Source organism: Talpa europaea (assembly GCF_964194135.1).
Source record: "Talpa europaea genome assembly, chromosome: 2".
NCBI lineage: Eukaryota > Metazoa > Chordata > Mammalia > Eulipotyphla > Talpidae > Talpa > Talpa europaea.
Window position 1 is genome coordinate 12,844,327 of NC_140068.1, and position 22,105 is coordinate 12,866,431.

The window sequence follows — 22,105 nt, forward strand, 5'->3', positions numbered from 1 at the left end:
CTCTTATGTGTTGGCCTCTCCTCACGATTTCTCCCTTGACTTACTCCCCACACCCTTCCTCCAAGAAGCCTTTCCCACCTTCCCTGATCAACCCATAACCCCCTCTTTGGAGCACACAGGTGACTCTGGGCCCAGCTCTTTTTGCAGGCCTTTCTCACTCACGGCTCCTAAAAGGTAAGACCTTGGTCTCATGAATCTTTCATTTGCCTGCACCTCAGTGCAGTCTGACTCAACGCCAAGGGACAATCCCACCATCCAAACGCCACGTACTCATGGAGCTCTGGCCGCTCAGGGAACTGCGCAGACTCTCCACGGAACCTCCGGCTTTGAGCTTGGGCTTGTCCACGTGTTCCCCATCAGGCTGTGAAGATGGGGGGGAGCCAGGCATGCCGTCAAGACCCGAGTCCTGAAACAGGGTCCAACAAAATCAAGTCTCATCAGAATGAGCCTTTCGCATTTCCCAGTCATTCAGCTCTCAGCAAAGTCAACAGAATCCATCTTAACTTGATTCCCTGCCTAATAGTCTTCCCCTTTCTGACCTACATCCAGGCTTCATTTTCAAGCTATGGCCTATGCAAAACTTGTTAAGTGCTCAGATATATTTCCATGCCCAAAGTGCATACCCAAGTGCTCTTCAACCCATGAATGGATAGAGAAACTGTGGGCATATACTTGATGGAATAATACACAGCTGTGAAGAAAGATGAAAGGGTGGTTTTGGGGACAAAATGGATGGGCCTCCAGGTGATTATGCTGAGTGATTTCAGCAAAAAATAAAAGACAGACTTCGGATGGTTTTACTCATCTGCGGAATGCAAATACCAGAAAAGAAAAAATTATATGCAAACAATAGAAGGAATAAAACTTGAACTTGGCAAAAAAAAGAGAATGGTTCTCAGGGTGGTTGGGGGAGGGGTTGGAGATAATGGGGGTGGGAGACAAACAGGGTATGGGCATGGATGGTTTGATGGAGATAAAAAAAATTAATGAATGGCTAAAAAATTGGTATATATGCACAATGTAATACCATTTAACAAGAAAAAGATAAAATTCTGCCATTTGCAACAACCCAGATGGATCTAGATGGAATTATGCTTAGTGAAATAAACCAGACAGAAACAGACAAACACCATCTGACGTCACTCATATGTGGGAGATTAAGAAAACAGATGCCCTAAATAAAACAAAAATAAACTTTTTGACTGAAAGACCAATTAATTAGTGGTTACCAGAAGGGAAGGGGGTGAGTGGGTCAGTAAACCAGGAAGGCGGACAGTGGTGTGGTGAGGACAGAGCTGGACACTTAGAGGTGAACTTAACGTTGTCTATACAGGTGTTGACTATTAATAATGGGCACCTGAGTCTCAAATAATTCTATAATGAATGTTAATTCTTAAAAACTTTTTAAAATGGGCCTCCCTGGTGGCACAGGGGGTTGAGCACTGCACTATGAAGCAATCCACAGCCTCTGCAATATGAGTTCGATCCCCGACTGGCCAGGAAGAAACGCACATGGCGCAGCAGACCTCTCCTGTCTCGCCCGCTGCTCCCCGCAGCAGTGTGTTTCAGTCAGTCTGCCTGTTTGCTCCCTACTCTGTCTCTGATGAATCCTCTCACCCCCTTCATCTCTGGCCTATACCCCAGCTCTTGTATGCATAAATAAATCTTTAAAAAAAAAACAAAAAAAAAACCTTTTTTATAGCCAATAACAACTTATGACAAGATAAATTAAAAAAAAAACCTTTTTTTGTCTGTAATAAAATTTCTGTATGTCATCCTATGGTTTTGCCTTCTTTCATGTGTTTTTAGTAAAAATCTGTGATCCTTTCAGATCAGAATGCTGACTTACTGACTCAGCAGTACTTTTCACATCTGGGGGGTTCCATGTCATCAGCCTGGCAGCTCCTCTTTTGCACATGTAACCATAGCATGCTTATTAATGGGGCTACAGAAGAGACAAAGCCACTCTTCAAAATGTTTGCAGAGAGAATGGCGTACTTGCCAAGACAGAAAACTCTGGTATATTACGTGACCACGTGAGCACAAAACCAATCAAACAAAACCTATTATTTGCATGGTGCCGAATCACAGAAGGACTTTAAACCAATTCTGCGGGCCCTGCAAACATTTAAGAATAGCAGCTTCTGATTCAACACACATTACTGGTGCTTTTTATTTGTGGACAGTGTGAAACCACCTCAAAAACAACTGCAAACAGAGGTGCCATTTCTGCAAATGCTGAAGTTGCCAAGTTTGAATTCTTGAACACAGTTTCATTCCTTCGTTATGGCTCAAAAGTCATCTTTCCAATTACATTCTTTATTTTAGTGCTTCTGAAAAAAGCACACATTTTGAAAAACAGTATTATTAAGTACATGTCTCTGATAGTGTATGTTCTCTAATGTTTTTTCAGAATGATTAATTGATTCATCACATCTTTATTATCTACAAAAGCAGGTACTATTCCAAGGGCTAGACTTAGTGTAGAACAAAACAAGACAGAAATCCTTACCAGTATAATTGATACATTTACTTGAAAGCTAAAAAAAAAAAAAAAAACCAAACAAATCCCTGCAACATATGTATGTGAAATGAGTGCCTTAAAAAAAAAAAAAAAAAAAAAAAACAGAGAATTTAGAATACAAAACTGCTATATGGTGGTAAAGTTACAGGAAAATACTGGAAATACATTAAGTTTTATGCACTTGATTCAGAAGCATAACGTCCCCATCCCCCCCCCCCCCCGCCTCCAGAATGTAAGTTTACAGGAGATTTTAGTGGATGTTGCAATTTGGAGGAAAAGCCAACTAAATAAAGTGCTTTCAATTAGCAGCGCCACTTTTGCTGGCACGCTGTCTGCTTCATAGAAGAGTTCACAGTTAGCTTCCTTGCTGGGCAGAAAGGCAGAATCCCCATGGCTCCCAAAGCCACAGGGACAAGGCAGGCAAAAGGAAAGCAGTGTGGAGAAGACACAGAGCCAGCCCAGTCTCCCACCTGAGCACTCTTACCATTTTGGCTAGGTAATTTTTTTTGTTGGGGACAAGGGGTGTCCTATGGATTGTAAGACGCATCCTTGCCTCCCTACTAGATGCTAGTTGTGAGTGTCAAATCTGCTCCAGCCATTGCCCCCAAGTTGTGAGGGAGCAAAATCACCCCCACCCCATAAGAACCACAGTAATAAAGATATGCAGGCTTTCAATCAGTGCGGGTGGCCAGCTAGTGGGGTTCAGAGGGATTTCAACAGGGAGAGGCTGTTTTCAGCTCTCTCTGTCCACCAGAGGGCAGCAGCGGAGCAAGAATGTCTGCCTTCCCTGTTCTCATTTGGTCGGTAAAGCAGGATCACTGCCACATTCCAGGACACAGTCAGCTCTCACACAGGTACCTCAGCAGACCACAGAATGAATACCATACAGGGGCTGGGGGAAAGTGCTTGGGAAATCTAATGGTTAAAATTACCTCAGGGCCCAGTTCTCCATGCATCTTTATTGCCCCCACCCATACAACTAAGGCAGAAAATGGTCCTATTGCTAGTGATGCCATTGTGGAATTGGAAGATGGTTAATTCTGTGACATCTGCATGGCCATAGGTAGAGCCAGTTAGTGAAAACATCCCCAGTAGAAACATGGTTTCTGTAAAGTCCTGCAGCTAGGAATCCCTTCTGAGTCTACTCGGATGTGCTACGGAATTCTAAAACAACTTATACTACCTTTGAAAAGTCCACTAAGAAAACTCAGGTTACTTCTGGCGATCTCCATTTCGTAGCAAGGATATTTTACAAAATAAAATCTTTCCTTGTGTTCAAATATTTTAGAGGTTACTGCACTAAACCATCTTTTCTTGAACCTCTCTCTCTTTTTTCTCATCTGTAGGTAGAAGCTGGGCCCATATTCCATGTCCCCAGCACTAAGCAGTGTGAGGACATCCCAAAGAGATTAATAAATGTCCGTAGAATTGGATGTTTGTCTCTATTTATATGAGACGGTCCTGGAGCCTGGTTAACATGAGTATATTTAGCACCATTGAAAATCTCAGCCTCCTCACCCTCAACCTCCCTGCTGAGACAGAAGCAGAACTCAGGATCGGAATTGACGCACCTGCTCAGAGACAGAGCTGCTGTATTTTTTAGACATTCTCTTCCTCATTGTCTCTTTCACTGACTTCACCTTTTTTCCCAGAGAGATGCGGGAGGCAGTAGGTGATTTGATAACTTCTTTGTACACAAAATCTCCATCTTTACCCTGCAAAAAAAATGTTCCACGTATGTTTAATGTCAGAAAAGGAAGCCCCAAACAGGTTTTAGTATTCAATCCATTTATGTTCTACCTCTCAGAAAAATATTGCCATCCCCAGGATACTGAAGTTTTTCCTGTATTAACTCAGTGCTCAGTTAATTTACTTTTTCAAATAAAGACTGAAACCTACTGGTTAAAGGGCTTTTGTTTACATATATGTTTGTCTGACGTTGATGGGAGTCACTATTTTATTTAATCTTAGTACATTCTTCTCATCATTATTACACTTTTTTTCTGCCATTCTGAACACCCAAAGTAATGGCGTTTCTCATCAATAAAGAGGATTTAGATGAATCAATGCTCACATAATCCCAGTGGTGAGGGAAAAGAAAAAGCCAATACTACTGCATCACCCTGGGAAAGGAATAAGAACAAAATGGCAAATCTCAGTCATTGCAAATCCAGCATCTAACTAGTTCTGGCACTGCGGGCTCCATGTGGTCAGCTCCTATGAGTTTAAATTTCCTTTTCTGTGCAAGTTAAATTGTGGTCACCTCTCATTCTGTTCTGCACTGTTTAAAAAAAAAACAAACTAGCTTTCCCTTGAGATACGAAAAACAAATGATATCTTTTTAAAGTTGACCACATAAAATTATTAGGTTACTAATCAATAAAATTTGACATCCAAGTAAAGTCAGTTTTATTTTTCCAAGAAATTCCAAAACACTTCAAAAATCACAGATGGTTGTTATAGCCAACATGTGATCCTAACGAAAACAAAGCACAGACTTAATTTCACAGTTGCCTGACAAAGGCCTAAGGGGAAAACAAAGCTGTATGTAAAACCCACCTTCAACCTTAGGGTCAGAGAGGAGCACTAAGGGAGGAAACTTCTACCCCACAGTGGCCCAGGTCTGAGGAGGGCAGGCAGTAACCTTGACCCTGTCGAATCTGGGTTGCTTTGGAATCAAAGGGACGGGGTTCATTCCAGGACACCCCAAATGGGAACTACCCGGCTGAGCACAGGGCATGGTCATGGCCTGGGATAAGACCTGTAGGCATGTTGGCGTGGGGTCCCCATCCCCAAGTCACAGGGCTCAATACTGCCAGGATCTGCATGCAGCAGCCACATGAACTTGAAACTATCAACAAAAAGCAAATGTGTAGGAATGACTAAGACCATAGAACCCAAACTCATCTGGTTCGTGACTTGAAGAAACCTCCAGAAACAAAGGCATCCAAGGAAGGGAGCTATGACTGAAAGAGGGACAGAGGCGAGAAGCAGTCATTGCTCATTCCACAGGGAATAGTGAGGAGTCTTTAGGATGGTGACTGTGGTCCAGGATCAGCAGGACCAGTTCTCAAAGATGCCAGTGTGAAATGATGTCATCCAGAACGCTCAGATTCCACACTTCTGCTTCCTCTCTGACACATACTCACCATCGGATCAGAGCTGTTACTGCCGATGTGTAGAGAACGATTTGTCAAGTCGAAGCCTCCAAAACTGCAGGTTCTCTGAGGACAGAAGAGGGCAGGGAAGAAATGACCCAGTTATGCATAAGTCAGACAGGGAGGTGCTAACCCAATCCATTTCCCATCGCAGGACAGCACTGAATCACAAATATGTTACAGAATGAAGTAGGAAATGAGAAATGATGAGGGAAAAGATACATGATACATGTTATAAGGAACCTTCTCTCAGTTTGTCACTGAAACTGGGTCTACACTGGGCCTGCACCAGGGGTGGAGGAGCCAAACCTCCTTAACATGCAAAAATCAACTGGTGAAAAACAGTAACAAAAGCCAGTCCACATGTTGGGTGTGGTGAGATTCCCTGTTTCTTAGCAACAGCACTTTGTCTTATCAAGTCCCTTGAATGTCAGCTGCACAGTGTTGATAACGAGGAAATATCTCTTGGGAAACCCAGGTGCTCAGGAGTGTCTGGGAATGTCCAAAAAATCAGGAGTGTCCAAAATCCTATCATTCTGCCAGCAGGTTTTTCTAACAGACTCTTGCTTGGTTTTAAATCGCTGAGAATGGGGGCGGAAAAGGTTATGTTTATAGTTGTCAAACAGGCCAAGAGTATTACTCACTCACTGCCTCCCTGACCCAGCCAAAAGTGCTGATACCGTTCCCATCTAGCTGCCCAAATTAATTATTCGTGACCCTTTTCTCATGGCACAGGAAGCAAAGATACTGCATTTGCCCAGAAAGAAAAAAGGTTAGTTTAGTGACTATCTTCAACCTTGTTTCTGAATTTCAGTAGGAAAAAACACTGATGTTACAAGTACTGAAAACTTTACTATCCTTTCAGTTGCTTCCAATCTTTATGGAACTATTTCGATGTCAGTGATTTTATATTTCCAGAACTTGGTTTGAATTCCCTGTTGTTGTTCGAGCAAAAACTGCTGAAAGACCTACTCCTCTTCATCTCCCAAGTTGGTAAGAGAGGAACTTGAAGCGCACACTAGGTTTGTGTGCCAAATGATTATCTTTTGAAGCAATTGGCATTTAACAGCTGAAGAGCAGGTTTCCAATACCTTTTATTAACTGTTTCTCAGGGAACTCTTGTTAACAGATATTAAATGCAGGAAATGAACAGAAGTACCATGTAATACTAAAATGATTGCTTGTTGAAAAGAAATATTATGCATATTTTATCTATCCATCCATCCATTAACATAAAGTAGAAACATTTACGCATCCAGAAAGGGAAACACCAAGTTTTTTTTGGACTCACTCAGATGTCCAAATCCTGGCTCTATTCTTACCTGCTGTATGCCCAGAGGTAAAATACTTAAACTCTCTGAGCTTGGCTTTCTTCCTCAGTAAAATACTATCTCTATCCTATACTTGAAACTTCTAGCACACTGCCTGGTGCACAAAGCAGAGACTCTATGTATGTTTCTTCCCTTATTTCCATTAAGCCTATACTGAGAACTGCGTAGTTTGACCCAGCAATTGTTCCACATTCTGGAAACTTCAATTCTAAGACTAAAGCATCCCAGCAATGGGTCCAACAGAGACAGATGGCAGGTGTGGAGGGAGGTGGGGCAGCAGAGGCAGCAGTGTTACAGCTGGTATTTTCAGACAGTCACTATTCAGAATGTCACATTGCTTCCCTCCTTCACCAAAGCTGCTGTTTCTGTTTTAAATAATCTCCCATGGGTTTGATTTCCAGTGGACACAATTCCAATGTGATATTAAACATTAGCAGACAATCTGACTTCCTTGGAGTCCCCTTAACTGTTATCTGTTCTACAAAGAGAAGGACCTCTGTATGCAAAAACACCAAGTCCCCTCAGCTGGCAAGTGTTGTGATCACAGGCTAATGTTTAATATCCACTTTCCCTTTCCAACTTATAAGGCCACGTAGAAGTTTTCATTTATGCAAAGGCAGGGATTTTTATTCTAGTTCCTTTCCTGTGATTTGAGGCCCCACACCCGCAGTATGGCACCCAGATGCCTCAGCCTTCTACGGCTTTCGCCCTTCCCTGCTGTAAATTCCAGCATCAACTCCAGCACCGCCTCCCAGCACGTTATTTCTAAAGCATATGAAATAAGTGACAAAGAATTTATGTGGAAACTATTATCTGCAATAAATTAGAAGCCCATTTATGTCTTCATAATGCCTGCTGTATGTATCTATTCCTAACATAAAAAGCCTAAAAGTGGACTGGTTTTCTTAACAACTGACAAAAATCTCTTCCAGCATCATGCAAAGATTTCTGGAACTGATTCTTCTGTATCAACAGGAGATGGGCCCAGAGTATAACAGCAAATGTAGCTTGAACTAATCTCCACCATTTTCTGTAAAGTCAAGTAGTTCTGGAAGCAGCACCCTTTCAACAGAGAAAACAGATTATAAAGGGAATTGTGAGAGAAAGGAAGTTGATCTTTGACTTTGGTGATCTATGTACACAGAGCCTAAAACGAGGTTTTTTTCCAGTTCCTACATCTTCTGGCACATTTCAGATGATGCTTGGGGATGAGGAGAGCCAGTCAATGGGATGCTCATGCAGTTGATACATGTTTTGGAGCGATCTGAATTTTAAAAATGGACGAAATTCCAAGATATCATGCATGTGTCTTCCCCCAACAAACACTGATGACCAAATCAAAAGCAAGACAAGTGACGGTTCCCAGCCAGTATAAGCGTTATCACTTCCTTGAGGTTCCATCAAGCACATGGCATTTTTTTAAAAGACATAAAGATCAAGGTTGAAGATGAAAGGAAACTATGAACATTTGGATAAAATGAAGAAGATAGGGCAAGAATGGAAAAGAACTTGTAAAGTCAATCAAGCAAAGAAATGATCTTACTCTCTTAAAAAAGGCTCTTTCTATTGCTAAGACACTTATTTTTTCTTACTTTGTCTGCATATTTAGAACATTTAATTTTTTCCCTAATTGTACAATTATACATTAAAAAGTAAGTGTACATTTCTAATTAAGCATGGAACACATACTTCAGCATGTAGTAAAGCTGTCCAAACTGCAGCAAGCACATAATATCTTAAAAATACCCAGCCATATGCTGGTAGTAATATTTGGGATAGAGATTGCATAGCCCACCTATACGGGGACATGAGAGACTGGCACTTGAAAAAATAAACTTGTCCAGATGTTCATACTCAATGTCATGAAGAATTAATCATGATATTAATTAATCAAATATTAATTAGCATAAATCTTAGAAATATAATCTTTAAAGAGAAACTGCTGATGATGTTACATTGTTAACCTGGCAACAAACAGTATGAGTGCGAGAAGGGTAAGATACTCAATTTGGAAACATTCTCAGCATTACATGACTTTAAACTCACACAAGTGAGTCATCAATTAACAGAGAAGGCGGGGCAGGGGGCCACTCAGGCGGGGGCATCTGCCCTATCCAGGTCATGTCAAAGTTACTGAGGTAGACCAACTGGGAAGAATACTTCTGAAGGTGAAAAATAAATTATACCATGGTGGTTTGGCCACAAGTATTTTACCAAAGATCTGTGGGTCAAAATGGAGTGAGTAAGAATGGAACTGTTATTTTAAAACAACAAAAAGAACCCAGCCCCAAAATGTCACCAAGATGTAGGAAGAACCCAAGGAAAGTTGTTGCTAATAGCGTTGAAAGATTTCTACGAAGGTGAAAAGATGATCTAGCAAGGAAGTCAATGCATGTGGGAGTATTTGGAAAATGTAAGGTTAGGATGGACCTAAGGATCTTGCCAGAATGGAGACGGTCATTTTAAGGATGGCGCTGTCTGATCTCCATGTCCACAAAAGCAGACCCTGATTGAGAGAAATTAAATTACAGTGATTGTCTGGTGGAGAACATGGGACTCAAGAACGAGAAGGAATCCTGGGAAAGCCCCCATCAGAGGCTCAGGTCTGTTCCTTCAGGTGCTTACAAGAGGCCCCAGCAGGTATCCCGAGCGGGCGGGCTGTGCTGGGAGCCAGGGGACAGGGAATCGGGAGCCCACGCTCCTGCTGACCCTGGGCCAGTGCAGACATGGGCCACTAAGCAAGCTAAAACTGTCGAGGGAATTTCAGTGGGGGAAATTGTTACATTCTCAGGTTGAAATTAAGTCATCATCTGAAAACAAATTTTAACTATTTCTAATAAGTCATCCATAAAACTGAAAATACTATTTGAAAGGAACAACTTCTTTCCTTGCGATCTAGAGGAGAATCTTTGGGACAGCAGGAACATTTCCAGATGTGAATTCCTTTGCTTAAAGAGAGAAACACATCAGACTGAAGTTAAACCAAGAGGTCTATTGTTCTTTTCCATGAAGAACTTCCTCATTGGTCCTACTAATAAAAGTCATGGACTTTGCAATGTTTTCAAATCACGGAATTGCAAAGGTGATGGCCATCTTCCATGAGCTAGTCCCTGTATCTACTTTTGTTAAGATTTTATTTATTTATTTTTACATACAAGAACTGGGGTACAGGCCAGAGGTGCGGGGGGTGAGAGGATTCACCAGAGACAGAGTGGGGAACAGAACAGGCAGACTGACTGAAATACACTGCTGAGGGGAGCAGTGGGGAGACAAGAGAGGTCTGTTGCGCCCTGTGGGTCAGTTCCCTGGCCGGGGATGGAACTCGGGCCACAGCAGTGATAGTGCTGACCCTTAACCCCTAGGCCACCAAGGAGGCTCTAGTCCCTGTTGTTTTAACGAACTGAAAGGATAAGCATCTCTTTTAAGGGCAATGTGTCCTTCGATTTTGCCCGAGTTTCTTTGAGGTCCAGTGACAGGATGGTTGGGATCAAGAGAGCCACTCTCAGGAGGCCGAACCCTGTGTTTTCCAAAGCACTGCTCTGCATCAGGGTCAAGGTTTAGCTTTAATTAAAAACCAAACAGCCTCAACTGGCAAGAGAACAAACTGGAAAAGAAGGAGAAGCCATCACTAAATAAAAGGAAGGTTAGCGATGTGAGGTGATGGTGGAATGAACCTGAGGAGATGAAGAAGAGGAAAAGGCAGAGAGGCCGGGCCCCAGCAGAGAGACCACAGTGCTTGACTGCACATCACGGAAATGACAAGGCCATCCTGGGGACCTTCTTGGGGACTCACAGACTTCTGGTGGATTCTCAAGAGAACCCTTTTAGTACAGCGGTCGACCGTGGCGGCCCACTTCCTCTTGGCCTCCTCATCCTCCTCCAGCAAGCACCGCCTCAGGTCCTGCTTCTCGGCCTTGCTCAGCGTCCTGTCTGAAGCAGGACGCACTAGCTGGGTCAGGTTCAGGTGGCTGTACAGGCTCCGCTCCACCACGTAGGTGATATTGAACTCGCTGACCGAGGGGCGCCCGCGCACCCTCCTGCCGGGGCCACCGCCGCTCCCTCCCCCTTTGGGTTTCTGCCGGAGCAGCTGCAGGTCACAGGTCGTGCTATGAACGCCTCTTCTGGAGGGCCGCTGGCAGAGAAAAGCTCTGGAACAGGAATAGTTAGCGTCCGTCTTCTTCAGGCGGATCTGCTTGCGGACGCTCTGGATTTCCTCCAGCGACACCAGCAGGTGGTGCCTGCGGCGGTGGCTGTCATAGAAGCAAACGCCATCAGTACTTACCCCGTGGCTCAGGGACCCGAGCCCCTTCCTCATCTCCCCTTCCGTCAGGGAGCGGGAAACCTTCTGGGCCTTTTCTTCTTCTGGATATGAGAAGAATGTCCCCATCTTCTTGGGGGGCTTAATCAGGCCCCGGCTCTCGCCTTTGCTGAAGGTTTTAACCAACTTGCGACCAGCTCCCCAGGTATCCAGGCTGCTGGACGATGGCGAGGTGGTGAGCGAGTCAGAATCATCTTCTGGAGGCTTTTCTGGAGAGCTGTCCAAGAAAAAGGGCTTCTTGTGCACTCCGGAGTAGAGGGCGGACCGGTCGTCCAGGACGGGGGGGCTCTCCAGCCCATGCTCCTCCCCACCTGGAGGAGAACCAACAGGGACATGTTCACGGTCTTCCAGACACGGACCTCAGCATCCACCTGCAGCCTCTCTTACAGCCCCTGCCCCGCCAAGAACGAACTAGAACCCGCAGCGGAGCCCCTCACCTCACCCTTCATACACCCAGCTCCCATTGTCACCAATGCAGGAAATGAAGAAAATGATCGAGTTGTGCAGATGCGTGTTTTTTACAGAAGCTTAGAGTTAAAGGCTTTGGATGTGTTTTTCGCCTTCAAATATCTTTAAAGAGTGACATTGTATTACCTAAATGATCTCATATAAATGACTAATAAATCAGTAAAAGTTAAAATTAAAAAAGTAACTGTCTTTGTAGAACAAACACCTTCACAGACCTCTCAAAAATGCCATCTGGAATACCTGAGTCAGCCACGATCATGATATTCCTTACCATTTACAGACAACTGCCCTTCCCAGTTTGGAAGCGCCATCCTCAGAAGCTCAGAGTCAGACTCTTTCCTCCTATGGAAAGGCTGTCCTGTTGGCTCGGGTTGGCTTCTTTTAGTCAGAGTGTGGTGGATGCTATTGGACGATGGTGATTTTTTTATTGGTACATATGTCGTTTAAGAAATTAAACCTCCAAGTGAATCTGGGTCCCAAAACACCATAAAGGGCTGTAGCTTGCAACGCAGCTGACAAATTGTCCCCAGTGGATAAAGACAGAGAGTTGGGTAATTGGGTGATCCCAGCCAGACATGTGCATCGAGTCAGCCCTGCTGGGAAGGCAGCGAGGGCATTTAAGGCCCTGCACACGCAGCAGCCCGTGGGGGCTCTGCTTTGCCTCAAAGGATTCCAGCTCTTGACTCCTTCACTGGGCCAGGTATAGAGCCAAGTCCTCCAGAGCCCAGTGGAAAGGTTTCGTCTTGCTAGCAGGAAAACAGCTCTTGTCTGTGTGTGTTATGTGAACAGATGTGAAAAGAGAAGTAGGTCAAATTGCGGGTGTAGTGATCCTAACTGACTGTGTCCCTTTAATTATATGGAAACTTTTGAGCTCTGCAGCTTTCCACCAGCTGAATTGTGAAAAGGAAAAAAATGAAAAGTTCCCTGGAACAGAGGGATGACACTCAATATACCAGCTGGAATGAGAGTGCCAGCGTGTGGTTAAATGTCAGCGACAAAGGGAAGGGACTGATCGCTGGAGACAGGGAGGGAAGGATGAATGGATGGCCAGCAGCCCTTCAAAATTCTACAAGTTTCTTAATTTCCCAAATGATGAGAATTACAGTTGCAAACACAACACCAAAATGAAACGCTGCTGTTCAATACAATTCAAGATTGACTCGGGTCAAGGAGATGGTGGTGGGAGGGCGATCCAAATCCATGTGCAAGCCAAATTTGTCCCTAGTCTGCAGCGCATATCTATTCACTGGAGAAGTCTCCCCAGATCTTTCAGGACAGTTCAAAAGCAGGGTCTAGGGTTCTTATGGGAATCTGCTAGGCTGAGGGGGACTCTCAGCATCCTGCTTTTTCCTCTGGGCACCTGACTAACGAGGTATGGACCGTTGGTCCTTAGGCTGTTGTAAATAAAAAGGGCCACCTCTTCTACAAACAGTCTACCATTTACTTCCAGGGAGAAGTGACCGGTCATGACAAGAGGCACTGCACAGTGGTAGAGGCAGCCAACAGCCACTTGTCTATAAAAGCAATCCTGACACACATCACGGTTTCACATTTAGTCCAGGTTCTCAGAGGTGTGCAAGGGCCCTTACCCACCCACTTGGGGGAAGTCAAGTGGGGATTTTAAGGATATTTTAAGGGCCTGTCACTCAGCAATGGCCTAGGAATTTTCTGGACTCTGTCTTCAGGGTTGTCATGAGGGATTCCAGTACTTCCGTGTCACACTTGAGTCTGCCACCAGCTGGTCCACACATGTCCATAACATATGCGGCTCTACTCCCTGGTTCTGGAAAGTCACCATGGGAAGGAGCTTGGCGGGAAAGGGGTCAGTGCTTCTAAAGAGGCCACGTCAGCTTATGCTGAGGGTGGGCCTCCTGCAGCAGGTCTCCTGTCTGTGCCTGACCTGAAGCCAAAATCCAGTCTAGACTCGATTCCTTGGATTTAGTGTCACTTCTTTCTTCCTCCTCTGACTTGAAGGCACGACTATACTATTGAGAGAATGACAGTCAAGATGCTCTCACTCTATCCCCATTCTGTATGATCTGCTTCGCAGAATGACCTTTGTCTTATGCAGCTCAGATGGGGAAGGAGACACCTGCAGGAGGAGGAGGTCTAGCCCTCTAAATCACATGCAGCACTGTAAACCAATCTTGCCTCAAAAATAAAGACTGAAACAAATAAATTTTTTAAAGTAGGGAAGGAATGGTGATTTTTGATAGGGAGAAGAGAGAGGGAAGATGCAGGATGATTTCATACAAGAGCACAGATTCGTGCCCTGGAATCCCGCCCAGCCTCTGTACTCAGCAGCTCAGTGAACTTGGGCAATCAGTGACTCCCTGGCGAGTCTGTTTCCTCGCCTGTACTAATGCCTCCTGATCTTAGTAAGATCTACAAGGCTTTTTAGCGGATAAAATGAAATGAAAAGAGATGTGGGAAGGTACTTTATAAGCTGAAAAGCACCATGCAAGTGAAAGATTCCTGATCAGGTAAAGATGAGCTGGAAAATGGGGGAGGGGATACACAAATGCACTAAATTTCCTGCCCCTCAATTTAGTAGTCATCCTGGCTCCAGAGAAGGACAGAAACTCCATTTACAAAGGTGAGAACGGGGGAAGGATGATCAGTCTCATGTCTCTGCCAGGACTCAAGAGCTGGAGGTTGAGGGAAACAGGGTGGGGTGAGGAGTGGGGGGGGGGGGTGTAGAGTGGAGAGCAAAGATACAGAGGAATCAGGCGGTCCAGACTTAATTCTGGGTCTTCTGTGCTGGCCCCATGACCTTGAGTCAATTAAGTTAGCCTCCTGCTGCCCTCGTTTGCTCACTTATAAAATTTAGGTGGTATGAGGAGTGCCTGCCTCTGGTGGCTCTTCTGAGGATGACATATTAAAAGGATCATAAAATCTAAAGTGCTTAGGAAAGTGTCTGGCACGTGGAATGCTCGAATAAATGTTAATTATTACTTAGAAAACTTAGCATTGGCACAAGCATGCATGAAGTCAAAAGGATCGATTTTTTTTGAAGTTTGGGGAGTGGGTGGAGGGAGAGGCTAGGGGGGTATGAGTCTTTGCTGCTTTGCAGAAACAGGAGCCAAGGCAGTCCCTCTCAATGAGGAGCCACAGCAAGTTCTATTATGCAGGGGTTGAGGGGAGTTCTAGTCTAGCAAAGAGCACCCCAAAGCAGTGCCCTGAGCTGCACACACACCTGGGTCTCTCCTGATGATACTGACAACAGTGACAACAGTAGCCCAGCCCCTCAACTCACCAGACACTAGAGGTGTAACCCTGGCCTCCAGCTCACTAAACCTAGCTTCCATCTGTGAAACTATTCACATTCTGATTATTAGTCAGAGCTAGATGTCCATGACATAATTACATTTTTTTTTTTACCCTAGAGCTCTGTCTTTTGGTATATTTTTTGCCTTTTAGTCTACGTCTCTCAGACAATTGAATTGATTTGTTATGACACAAAGATGCAAATTAGAATGTGTCTGCATTTTTTACAATGGTCTAGTGGAAAGGCTGACGCAATACATATCACAATCGTGGGGGTGCAGCCCCCATTTTACCCATTTTATCTCATTTGTGGATAAGAGATCCAATCTATTAATGAGATTTGATTCTAGCTGGTGTACACAAAGTTTCCTTGAAAATGTGGTGCTCCCCAAAGCTGAATGACAGTGATTTCACATTGTTCTACTGACATGGGGTGTAATTTCAGTAAGGGCTGCCACTGTCAGAGGCAGCCAAGGTATTTTCTACATTGTGAAAACCCACCAGCTAGACAGGTATGAGAACTTCAAATGGAAAATCAGCATTGCACCCACATGTAAACAGAATTACCAGGTGAAAAGACAGCTGACTGAAATCCTGGCATTAAACACAACGCTAAGTTTATGAAATTGACCCTTTTCTTCACTGTGTTCCTCTCTGCTTACCCACGTGATACCCTTATCTTCAATATTCCTCTAGGGCTTTCAACTGGTAAATAATGACAATAAACAAAAATAAAAGCAGCAGAAATAATAAGAAGAAATCTGTTCCCTCCATGGCGTGATTTTAATTTATGTACACCAAAAATGCTTCTATAGTGATTTTTTAAAATCTACATGCAAACACTATGAAATCCCTCACAATGCAGAGAAGACATTTTAACAAGCAATGATTAAAAAAAATATTCTTTCTAGTAATTTCTCCAATTCACTTACGATTTTCCAAAGAAGAAATGTAATTGTTTTATTTCATCTTTTGGGGATAATTTTACAAGGTGCTGCAAATGCACATTGCCAACAATAAGAGAGGTAAATATGGTAGAGATTCAAACTGCCCTAATTACACATCAAAGGTTAACTATTCATTACAATACATCCCAGCTCCTGGCTCTTTTGACATCATTGCTTCATGTGTAAAGTGGCTGAGCGAGCAATATATCTCTTAAAAATCCACTTAGGATAGTAGGTCCTTCGAGTCCCACTGGAATTGAGACTTGAATCTGTTTATAGAGAGAACAAATCATCCCTCAGCGATCCAAAGGGATATCAAGGGCCTGGCTTGTTAGATATTGGTTTGACATTGATGTGTATCAAATTTGGATTAAACTTACTGGACAAGAATCACAGTTCTTTTAGGGGTAGAAGTTTATACTAAGAGAATATTATAAAGTGCATGTAAAATGGCATAAATTAAAACTGAGCCATGCCTTGAGAAGATTCCATTGTCACATACCATTCATTTTCCATCTTTGTCACATTTAAATTACTGTACCAAGCCCCCGGAAATGCTGCACTCCACACCCCTTCATCCCATACAACATGCTGGGCGCCCCCCTCCTAACAGGCTGATCCAACTCTTGCTCTACCAGCCTCGACTCATTTCCCATCTGCAATCATCGTCTTTTTCTCCTGGGAAACTGGCCCCGAGTGATGTACTGATAACTAGGGTGGAATCTGCTTTTTTACCTTCAGTGCTGGGTTTTTTCATTTCTTCCACCCTTATTAATTTCTTTCTCACTCTGCGAGTGGAGTTTACCAGCTTGTGTAACCTCTTAAACTTCACGGACTCCTCGGTCTCATCATCCGATTGTTCTCTTGACTGGCAAAGAAACAAAGGAAAAAGTTAATCAGATCACTGCTCCAGAGGTTTGCCCTTGCGTGTCGGTAGGCTCGGCCACTGAACCCATAAATTGGGGCACCCACAAATTTGTACAACAGGTTCACAAAGCTCCACATACCATCTTCGGCTATAAGTCACTGCAGAATTGAGCCCCAGGAACCACAACACACACCCTTGCCCTTGACTGGCATTTGGTGCATTTGTCTCAACTACGTCCTGGTTCTCCTTTAGGGGAGCTGTGGCGAGGATCGCTCCAGGCTGGCCCTGTAATTCCAGTTACACGGCTGTGGTTTGGGTCAGCCTCTCAGCTGTCTGGCCCATCAGGACTTGTTGTTTAGCGTGGTCATGAATGACTTCTCCAAACCCAAACTCTGTTGACTTGTTCTCGTCCTCCCCGAAAATCAAAAACAGCAGGGCCGGAAAAGGGAAGAGATGCAAAAAGCCTTCTTCGGTCCCATTTGTTAGGACAGTCTGCCACAGCTCAGCCATCCTTTCCGCTTCTCCCAACTCGTTCCCAAGCTGCAGGACAGATCCTGCATTCCTCCAAGAGGGACAAGGGAAAAAGCTGACCTTTTCAGCCATACAGTGCAGTCCATATTCCCCAGCATCCCATTTCGTTATGCAGCGATTCAAGTATGCTCAGCCCAGCTGTTTTCCCTCAAGTATCAAACATTACAGAGAGAAAAAAAATTCTCTCTACAGCAGTGACCCAGGCGAAAAACAATCCTTTCCTTGTGAACAAAATGAGGATTTCGTTTCCAAGTCAGCTCCAACATTCAATATGCAGCTTCCTCTGTTTTATCTGTCCAAAATGTGGAAGAAGCCAAAGAAGGTTCCAACGAAAGGGGGTGCTGCACGGCTAGGGCTCACATACCCCAGAACACAGTCTGGCACACCCCAGGCAGCTCAGGAGCAATTCCAGCTAATCCTGTGCATGCTGGCAACAGCCTTCTCCCACTTTCCTCAAGCCTACTTCACTGAAATAGCAGGGAGAGGAATGCCTCCAATGAAGACACGAAACGAAAAAACCTAGCTCTGCAACGTGGAATATGGAGACTTCCTCCTCCCCCCAGCCATGCTCTCTCTCATCAACCCCCAACTTTATAGACAATCCAGTAGGTGAGAGTTAGTGGAGAACAGTTCCAGATAAGGTGAAGGTTATATTCATTACTCAGGAATAAAAACAGTGCATGCTGCAATCCACAAATATTTCCATAGCACTTGGCACTATGGAAGGGATACATGCAATCCTTCCCTAGCCTCTGTCCTCACCCCAGAACTACCAGCACGGACTCATTGTACTTTCTCCCTGCATGACTAAAAGCAAACCATTCACCCACCAACTTACAGTTATTATAACCTATAGATGGCAAGTCTTAGGTCAATGGTATTTCTCAGTCTTCCCTTCTGTGAAGAATATCAATATCCATGCTCAGTTTCCTAAAATTCCCAGATTAAATTTGGCGTACATATTTCAGAATTAAAATTAACGACTAACTACTTGATAATGAGGAATAGAAATTGGGCTTGCAGGCAAAGGGGGAAGGAGAGTAGAAAGTTTGCTGACAGCCTTCAGTGCTTGATCTAAAACTTAGATCGTAAAAAACTAAAACAATAAATATAACTCCTACTATATAATGGTATGGTCTGGTTTGAATGTCATTTTCACCCTTAATGATCGTATTGGTCAACCAGGGGAGTGAAAACTTGGTTAACCCTTGCTCTGGACCATCGGGATGTAAACAAAATTACAGGGCATGGAACAGCACTCTGCCATCTTGATGTACGTCAAAAGCCAAGTAATTTATAAAGAAGACTCACATAGCTTACAAGTCTCTGTACATCCCTATGATACAAGCCTAGAACACATCTGTAACCCTCCGATTAAAAAATTTTGAAGTCAAGTGGAAATGAAATAACCACAAGCTGCTTATAACTAAAATACAGGAAGCTGCATTCCAGGATGAAAAGCATCCTGGCTACAGACCTCACACCTGGCTTGGGGGCTGCTTTTGCTTGTTGCGGGTGGGGCTGGAGGTGACCTAAGCTGTATTAGTGTGTATATACAGAAAACTGAGATCGAGAAAGAACACAAAAATCTTGGGCCTGCAAAACCACAAATCATATGTAGGAAAGACATGGTCAGAAGAGAGTTTTCAAGGCGAAATCAAGAGTTAAGCCAGGACAACGGATTTAAAGAAAATGACTCCGCCCCCTAAGCTTTACTATCCTCTGCCCAGACTCACTGGGGTGAAAAGAACATATTCCAGGGACTTAATTATTTTCACATGTTCTATCTATTTTTGGGAAATTTGAGCTCTTTAGAATGTTGAACTAATGTTATTTTTACTTTTCTAAAAAAAAATACTGAAGAATTTGGAGGTATTTGCTATTTGACCAGTCACAAATCATGACAACCAAGAACTATTGCTACGTCATCATGATGTTCTGGCTACTAGACAAGGTGGATGCAGCACAATTTTTAGGAAGAAAAATGAAGCTAAAACCAGTCCTTGAAGAGTATATGTATATAATTATATATTGTTATGTATCATATTGTTATGTATTATGTTATATTGTTATATCATACGTATGTGTGTGTGATATATGCATTCACGTATATCTCCTCTTAATTCAGCCTACAAGTCACTCGAGTTCAACAATATAGCCCACAAATGCTTTTTATTGATGGAGAGGTATTGACTTCTCACTTTCTCTTGTATCCAAAGGAAAACGAGTTGTGAAATAAATTTGTCTTTAAAAAAGTCCTCTCCAGCTGTTTGAACATAAAGACACTGTAAAAGACATGCATTTCTTTATTTCTTCTCAACTAGGAAGCTAAATTTCAATTCTTCATTTCAAGTTTCTCCTTACAAGGATGCATGTGGCACATCCCAAATGTTAAAAATAGCACACCAATTTTTTTTTATTTGAAACTACACCTCCACTGATGGGGATGTGAGCATTTAGATAAGTTTTTAATTAAGAAATATGTATACATATAGGTGTGTATATACATACACAAGAAATCTTCCCACCTGGAGAAACTTTGTATTGCATGTAAAATGAATGACTGACTCCAAGAATAGGCTTAAGACTATTATAAAACAAGTTTTAAATCAGCTAAAGTGAAAAAAAGAACAGTATAGGTTGCTACACATTCAATTACAAGATGGTGTCTCCTCCCCTCCTGTCCCACCCCAGGGTGGAGTACTAAAATAAACTTGGATTTGATCATCTTCTAAACGAGAAGGTGAAAATTTATCTGTAAAGAACTCCCCATCCTGAAACCCCAAGTAGAAAAAGGCAATTAATTCATGCCACCACAGGATGTGGAGGAGTGGATTTACAATATTGTAAATAGAAACATTTGATTTCCAGCCTCTCTATTGCAGATTTTTCCACCAGAAAGCCCATATGGCTCAACTTTTAATTACTTTGGCTAATGCTATATGTAGTAATTCTGTGGTGAATGCTTAAGTGTTTCATTTCTGGTTTCCATGGCAACATTACATCAGATTGCAGACAGCTGGCTCCACAGTTTTAAACCATAACAAATTGACCAAGCCAAGACACAAAACTATAGCCGCTTTAAAGAGATAGTACACCATTGGCCTGCCAGGCGCTGAATGAGGAACCTAGGGGGCCCGCTTGGCATGCGAAGGAGGGTGGAGCTTCCTCCCTTCTCAGCTTCTTTTGGAACATGTGTGTCCTTGACACATCTGCAATGTTCTAATAGGAAAGACATGGAGCCAGCGTGGGGAACTTTTTATAACACAGCTACGTTTGGATGATCAGAAAAAAATGAAACACAATTAATAGCATCTGTAGACACAAAACTGTGTGTGCAGGAGCAAACCAAAGCCTCCCTCCCTGCTCGACATTAGCCTGTTACTGCAGGTCAGTGACACAAACTTCCCTCCACCCTGTGACAAACAGTTTTTGTGAATTATCATGCACTAAGACAAATGCTTTCCGAAAGTCGGGAGGCACATTCTTGCAGGCAAAGGAGTCATGTGCTGTCAGAAGGTTTAAGCAAACTTGCAAGGGGCACCGAGGATCTTTTTGGGAACCACTTGAGACCATGCTAGGCACAGGGTTTCAACTGAGCCCTCTGCAGAGCACACTCTGCTTGCTTCCCGGCTCCCGACACCCAGCACACTGTCCCTATTAACAGCCAGGCTAAGTCCACTGATTCCCACCAGAGTCATGCACATAACCCTGGAAGATATTTAAGCATCTCTGAAAAGCATTTTGAAATGGGCAATGTATTCGCTTGTTTAATCCACACCTTGGATTCTGCAAAACCAAGACAAAAATGCTTCAACTTCCAACGGTCCAGCGTGTCAATGGCATTAACTTTAAAGCTAAGAGAAGGAAGCCGGACAGATGTAGATTCACCAAAATCAATTCAGAATGGAGCTGCAACCACGTACGCCCCGCCGCTCTCACGCTCATCTACTCGAAAGAATCTTCACTTTCCCCTCCCAGACCCATGCCTGATGTTGGGTGAGCATGCAGAAAAAGAACGCTCAGGTTACCTTGAGGGAGGGAAGTAAACAAGGGAAGAGGAGGCAATCTAGAGGAATTTGAAGAGAAAAGAGGGAAGCATCCTAGCCAGGGGGGGAAACAAAAAGCTTTTTCTCGAAGTGACAGAAAACACATTTTTTTCTGTTTCCATGAAATAGTCTCCAGCAAACTTACCGGCTTCGGCATTTAGCAGGCCTAAGGGACAACGTTGAGCACGTCGGGTACCCCCGCCCCTCCCCACTTTGAGAGTGTCTCCACTCTGGCTGCACCAACTGTAATCTCAAAGTGAGGCTAAGGCGCTCCTGGAAAACTTGCTTTGGAGTTACATGATCGGACAGGCTCCACGCGCGGCTTGGGATCCGGAGGAGAAGAGTGAAGACCCTGGATTCAATTAGCTGCTCTCTGCTTGCTGACCGATTCCCCAGCTACTTGCTAACAGCACAACTTGTAAGAAAGGCATAAGTCATCAGCTCTAAGCAAATCTCCTATTCACCACGAGGAAAAAAGGGAGCGTTGTACGTGGCAAACAATCCCTGTTTTCACTGACGAAGTCTCCCTGACCTCCCGCCGGCCTCCAGTTCCTTAATTACTGTCTATGGAATTCCAGAGAAAGAAAAAAAAAAGAACTCGAGAATCTGAGCGAATCCGGGACAAGGACTCACCCTCACAAGTG

General features: G+C 43.7%; 1 protein-coding gene across 4 annotated transcripts in view; it reads right to left on the reverse strand.

The window, feature by feature from the left end:
- SASH1 (SAM and SH3 domain containing 1) overlaps positions 1-22,105 on the reverse strand; it is a gene marked incomplete at both ends in the record, with an annotated part of 171,510 nt that overhangs the window by 14,170 nt on the left and 135,235 nt on the right. Inside the window, 6 exons of one of the 4 annotated variants that reach the window (XM_084228838.1) lie at positions 271-406; positions 4,096-4,239; positions 5,674-5,748; positions 11,296-11,642; positions 16,749-16,881; positions 21,607-21,618. In XM_084228838.1, the coding sequence (XP_084084964.1) occupies positions 271-406; positions 4,096-4,239; positions 5,674-5,748; positions 11,296-11,642; positions 16,749-16,881; positions 21,607-21,618 (847 nt within the window). Of the gene's footprint in view, positions 1-270; positions 407-4,095; positions 4,240-5,673; positions 5,749-10,806; positions 11,643-16,748; positions 16,882-21,606; positions 21,619-22,105 lie in introns of those variants that run through there. The other 3 variants (XM_084228837.1, XM_084228836.1, XM_084228835.1) reach the window with 3 other exon arrangements.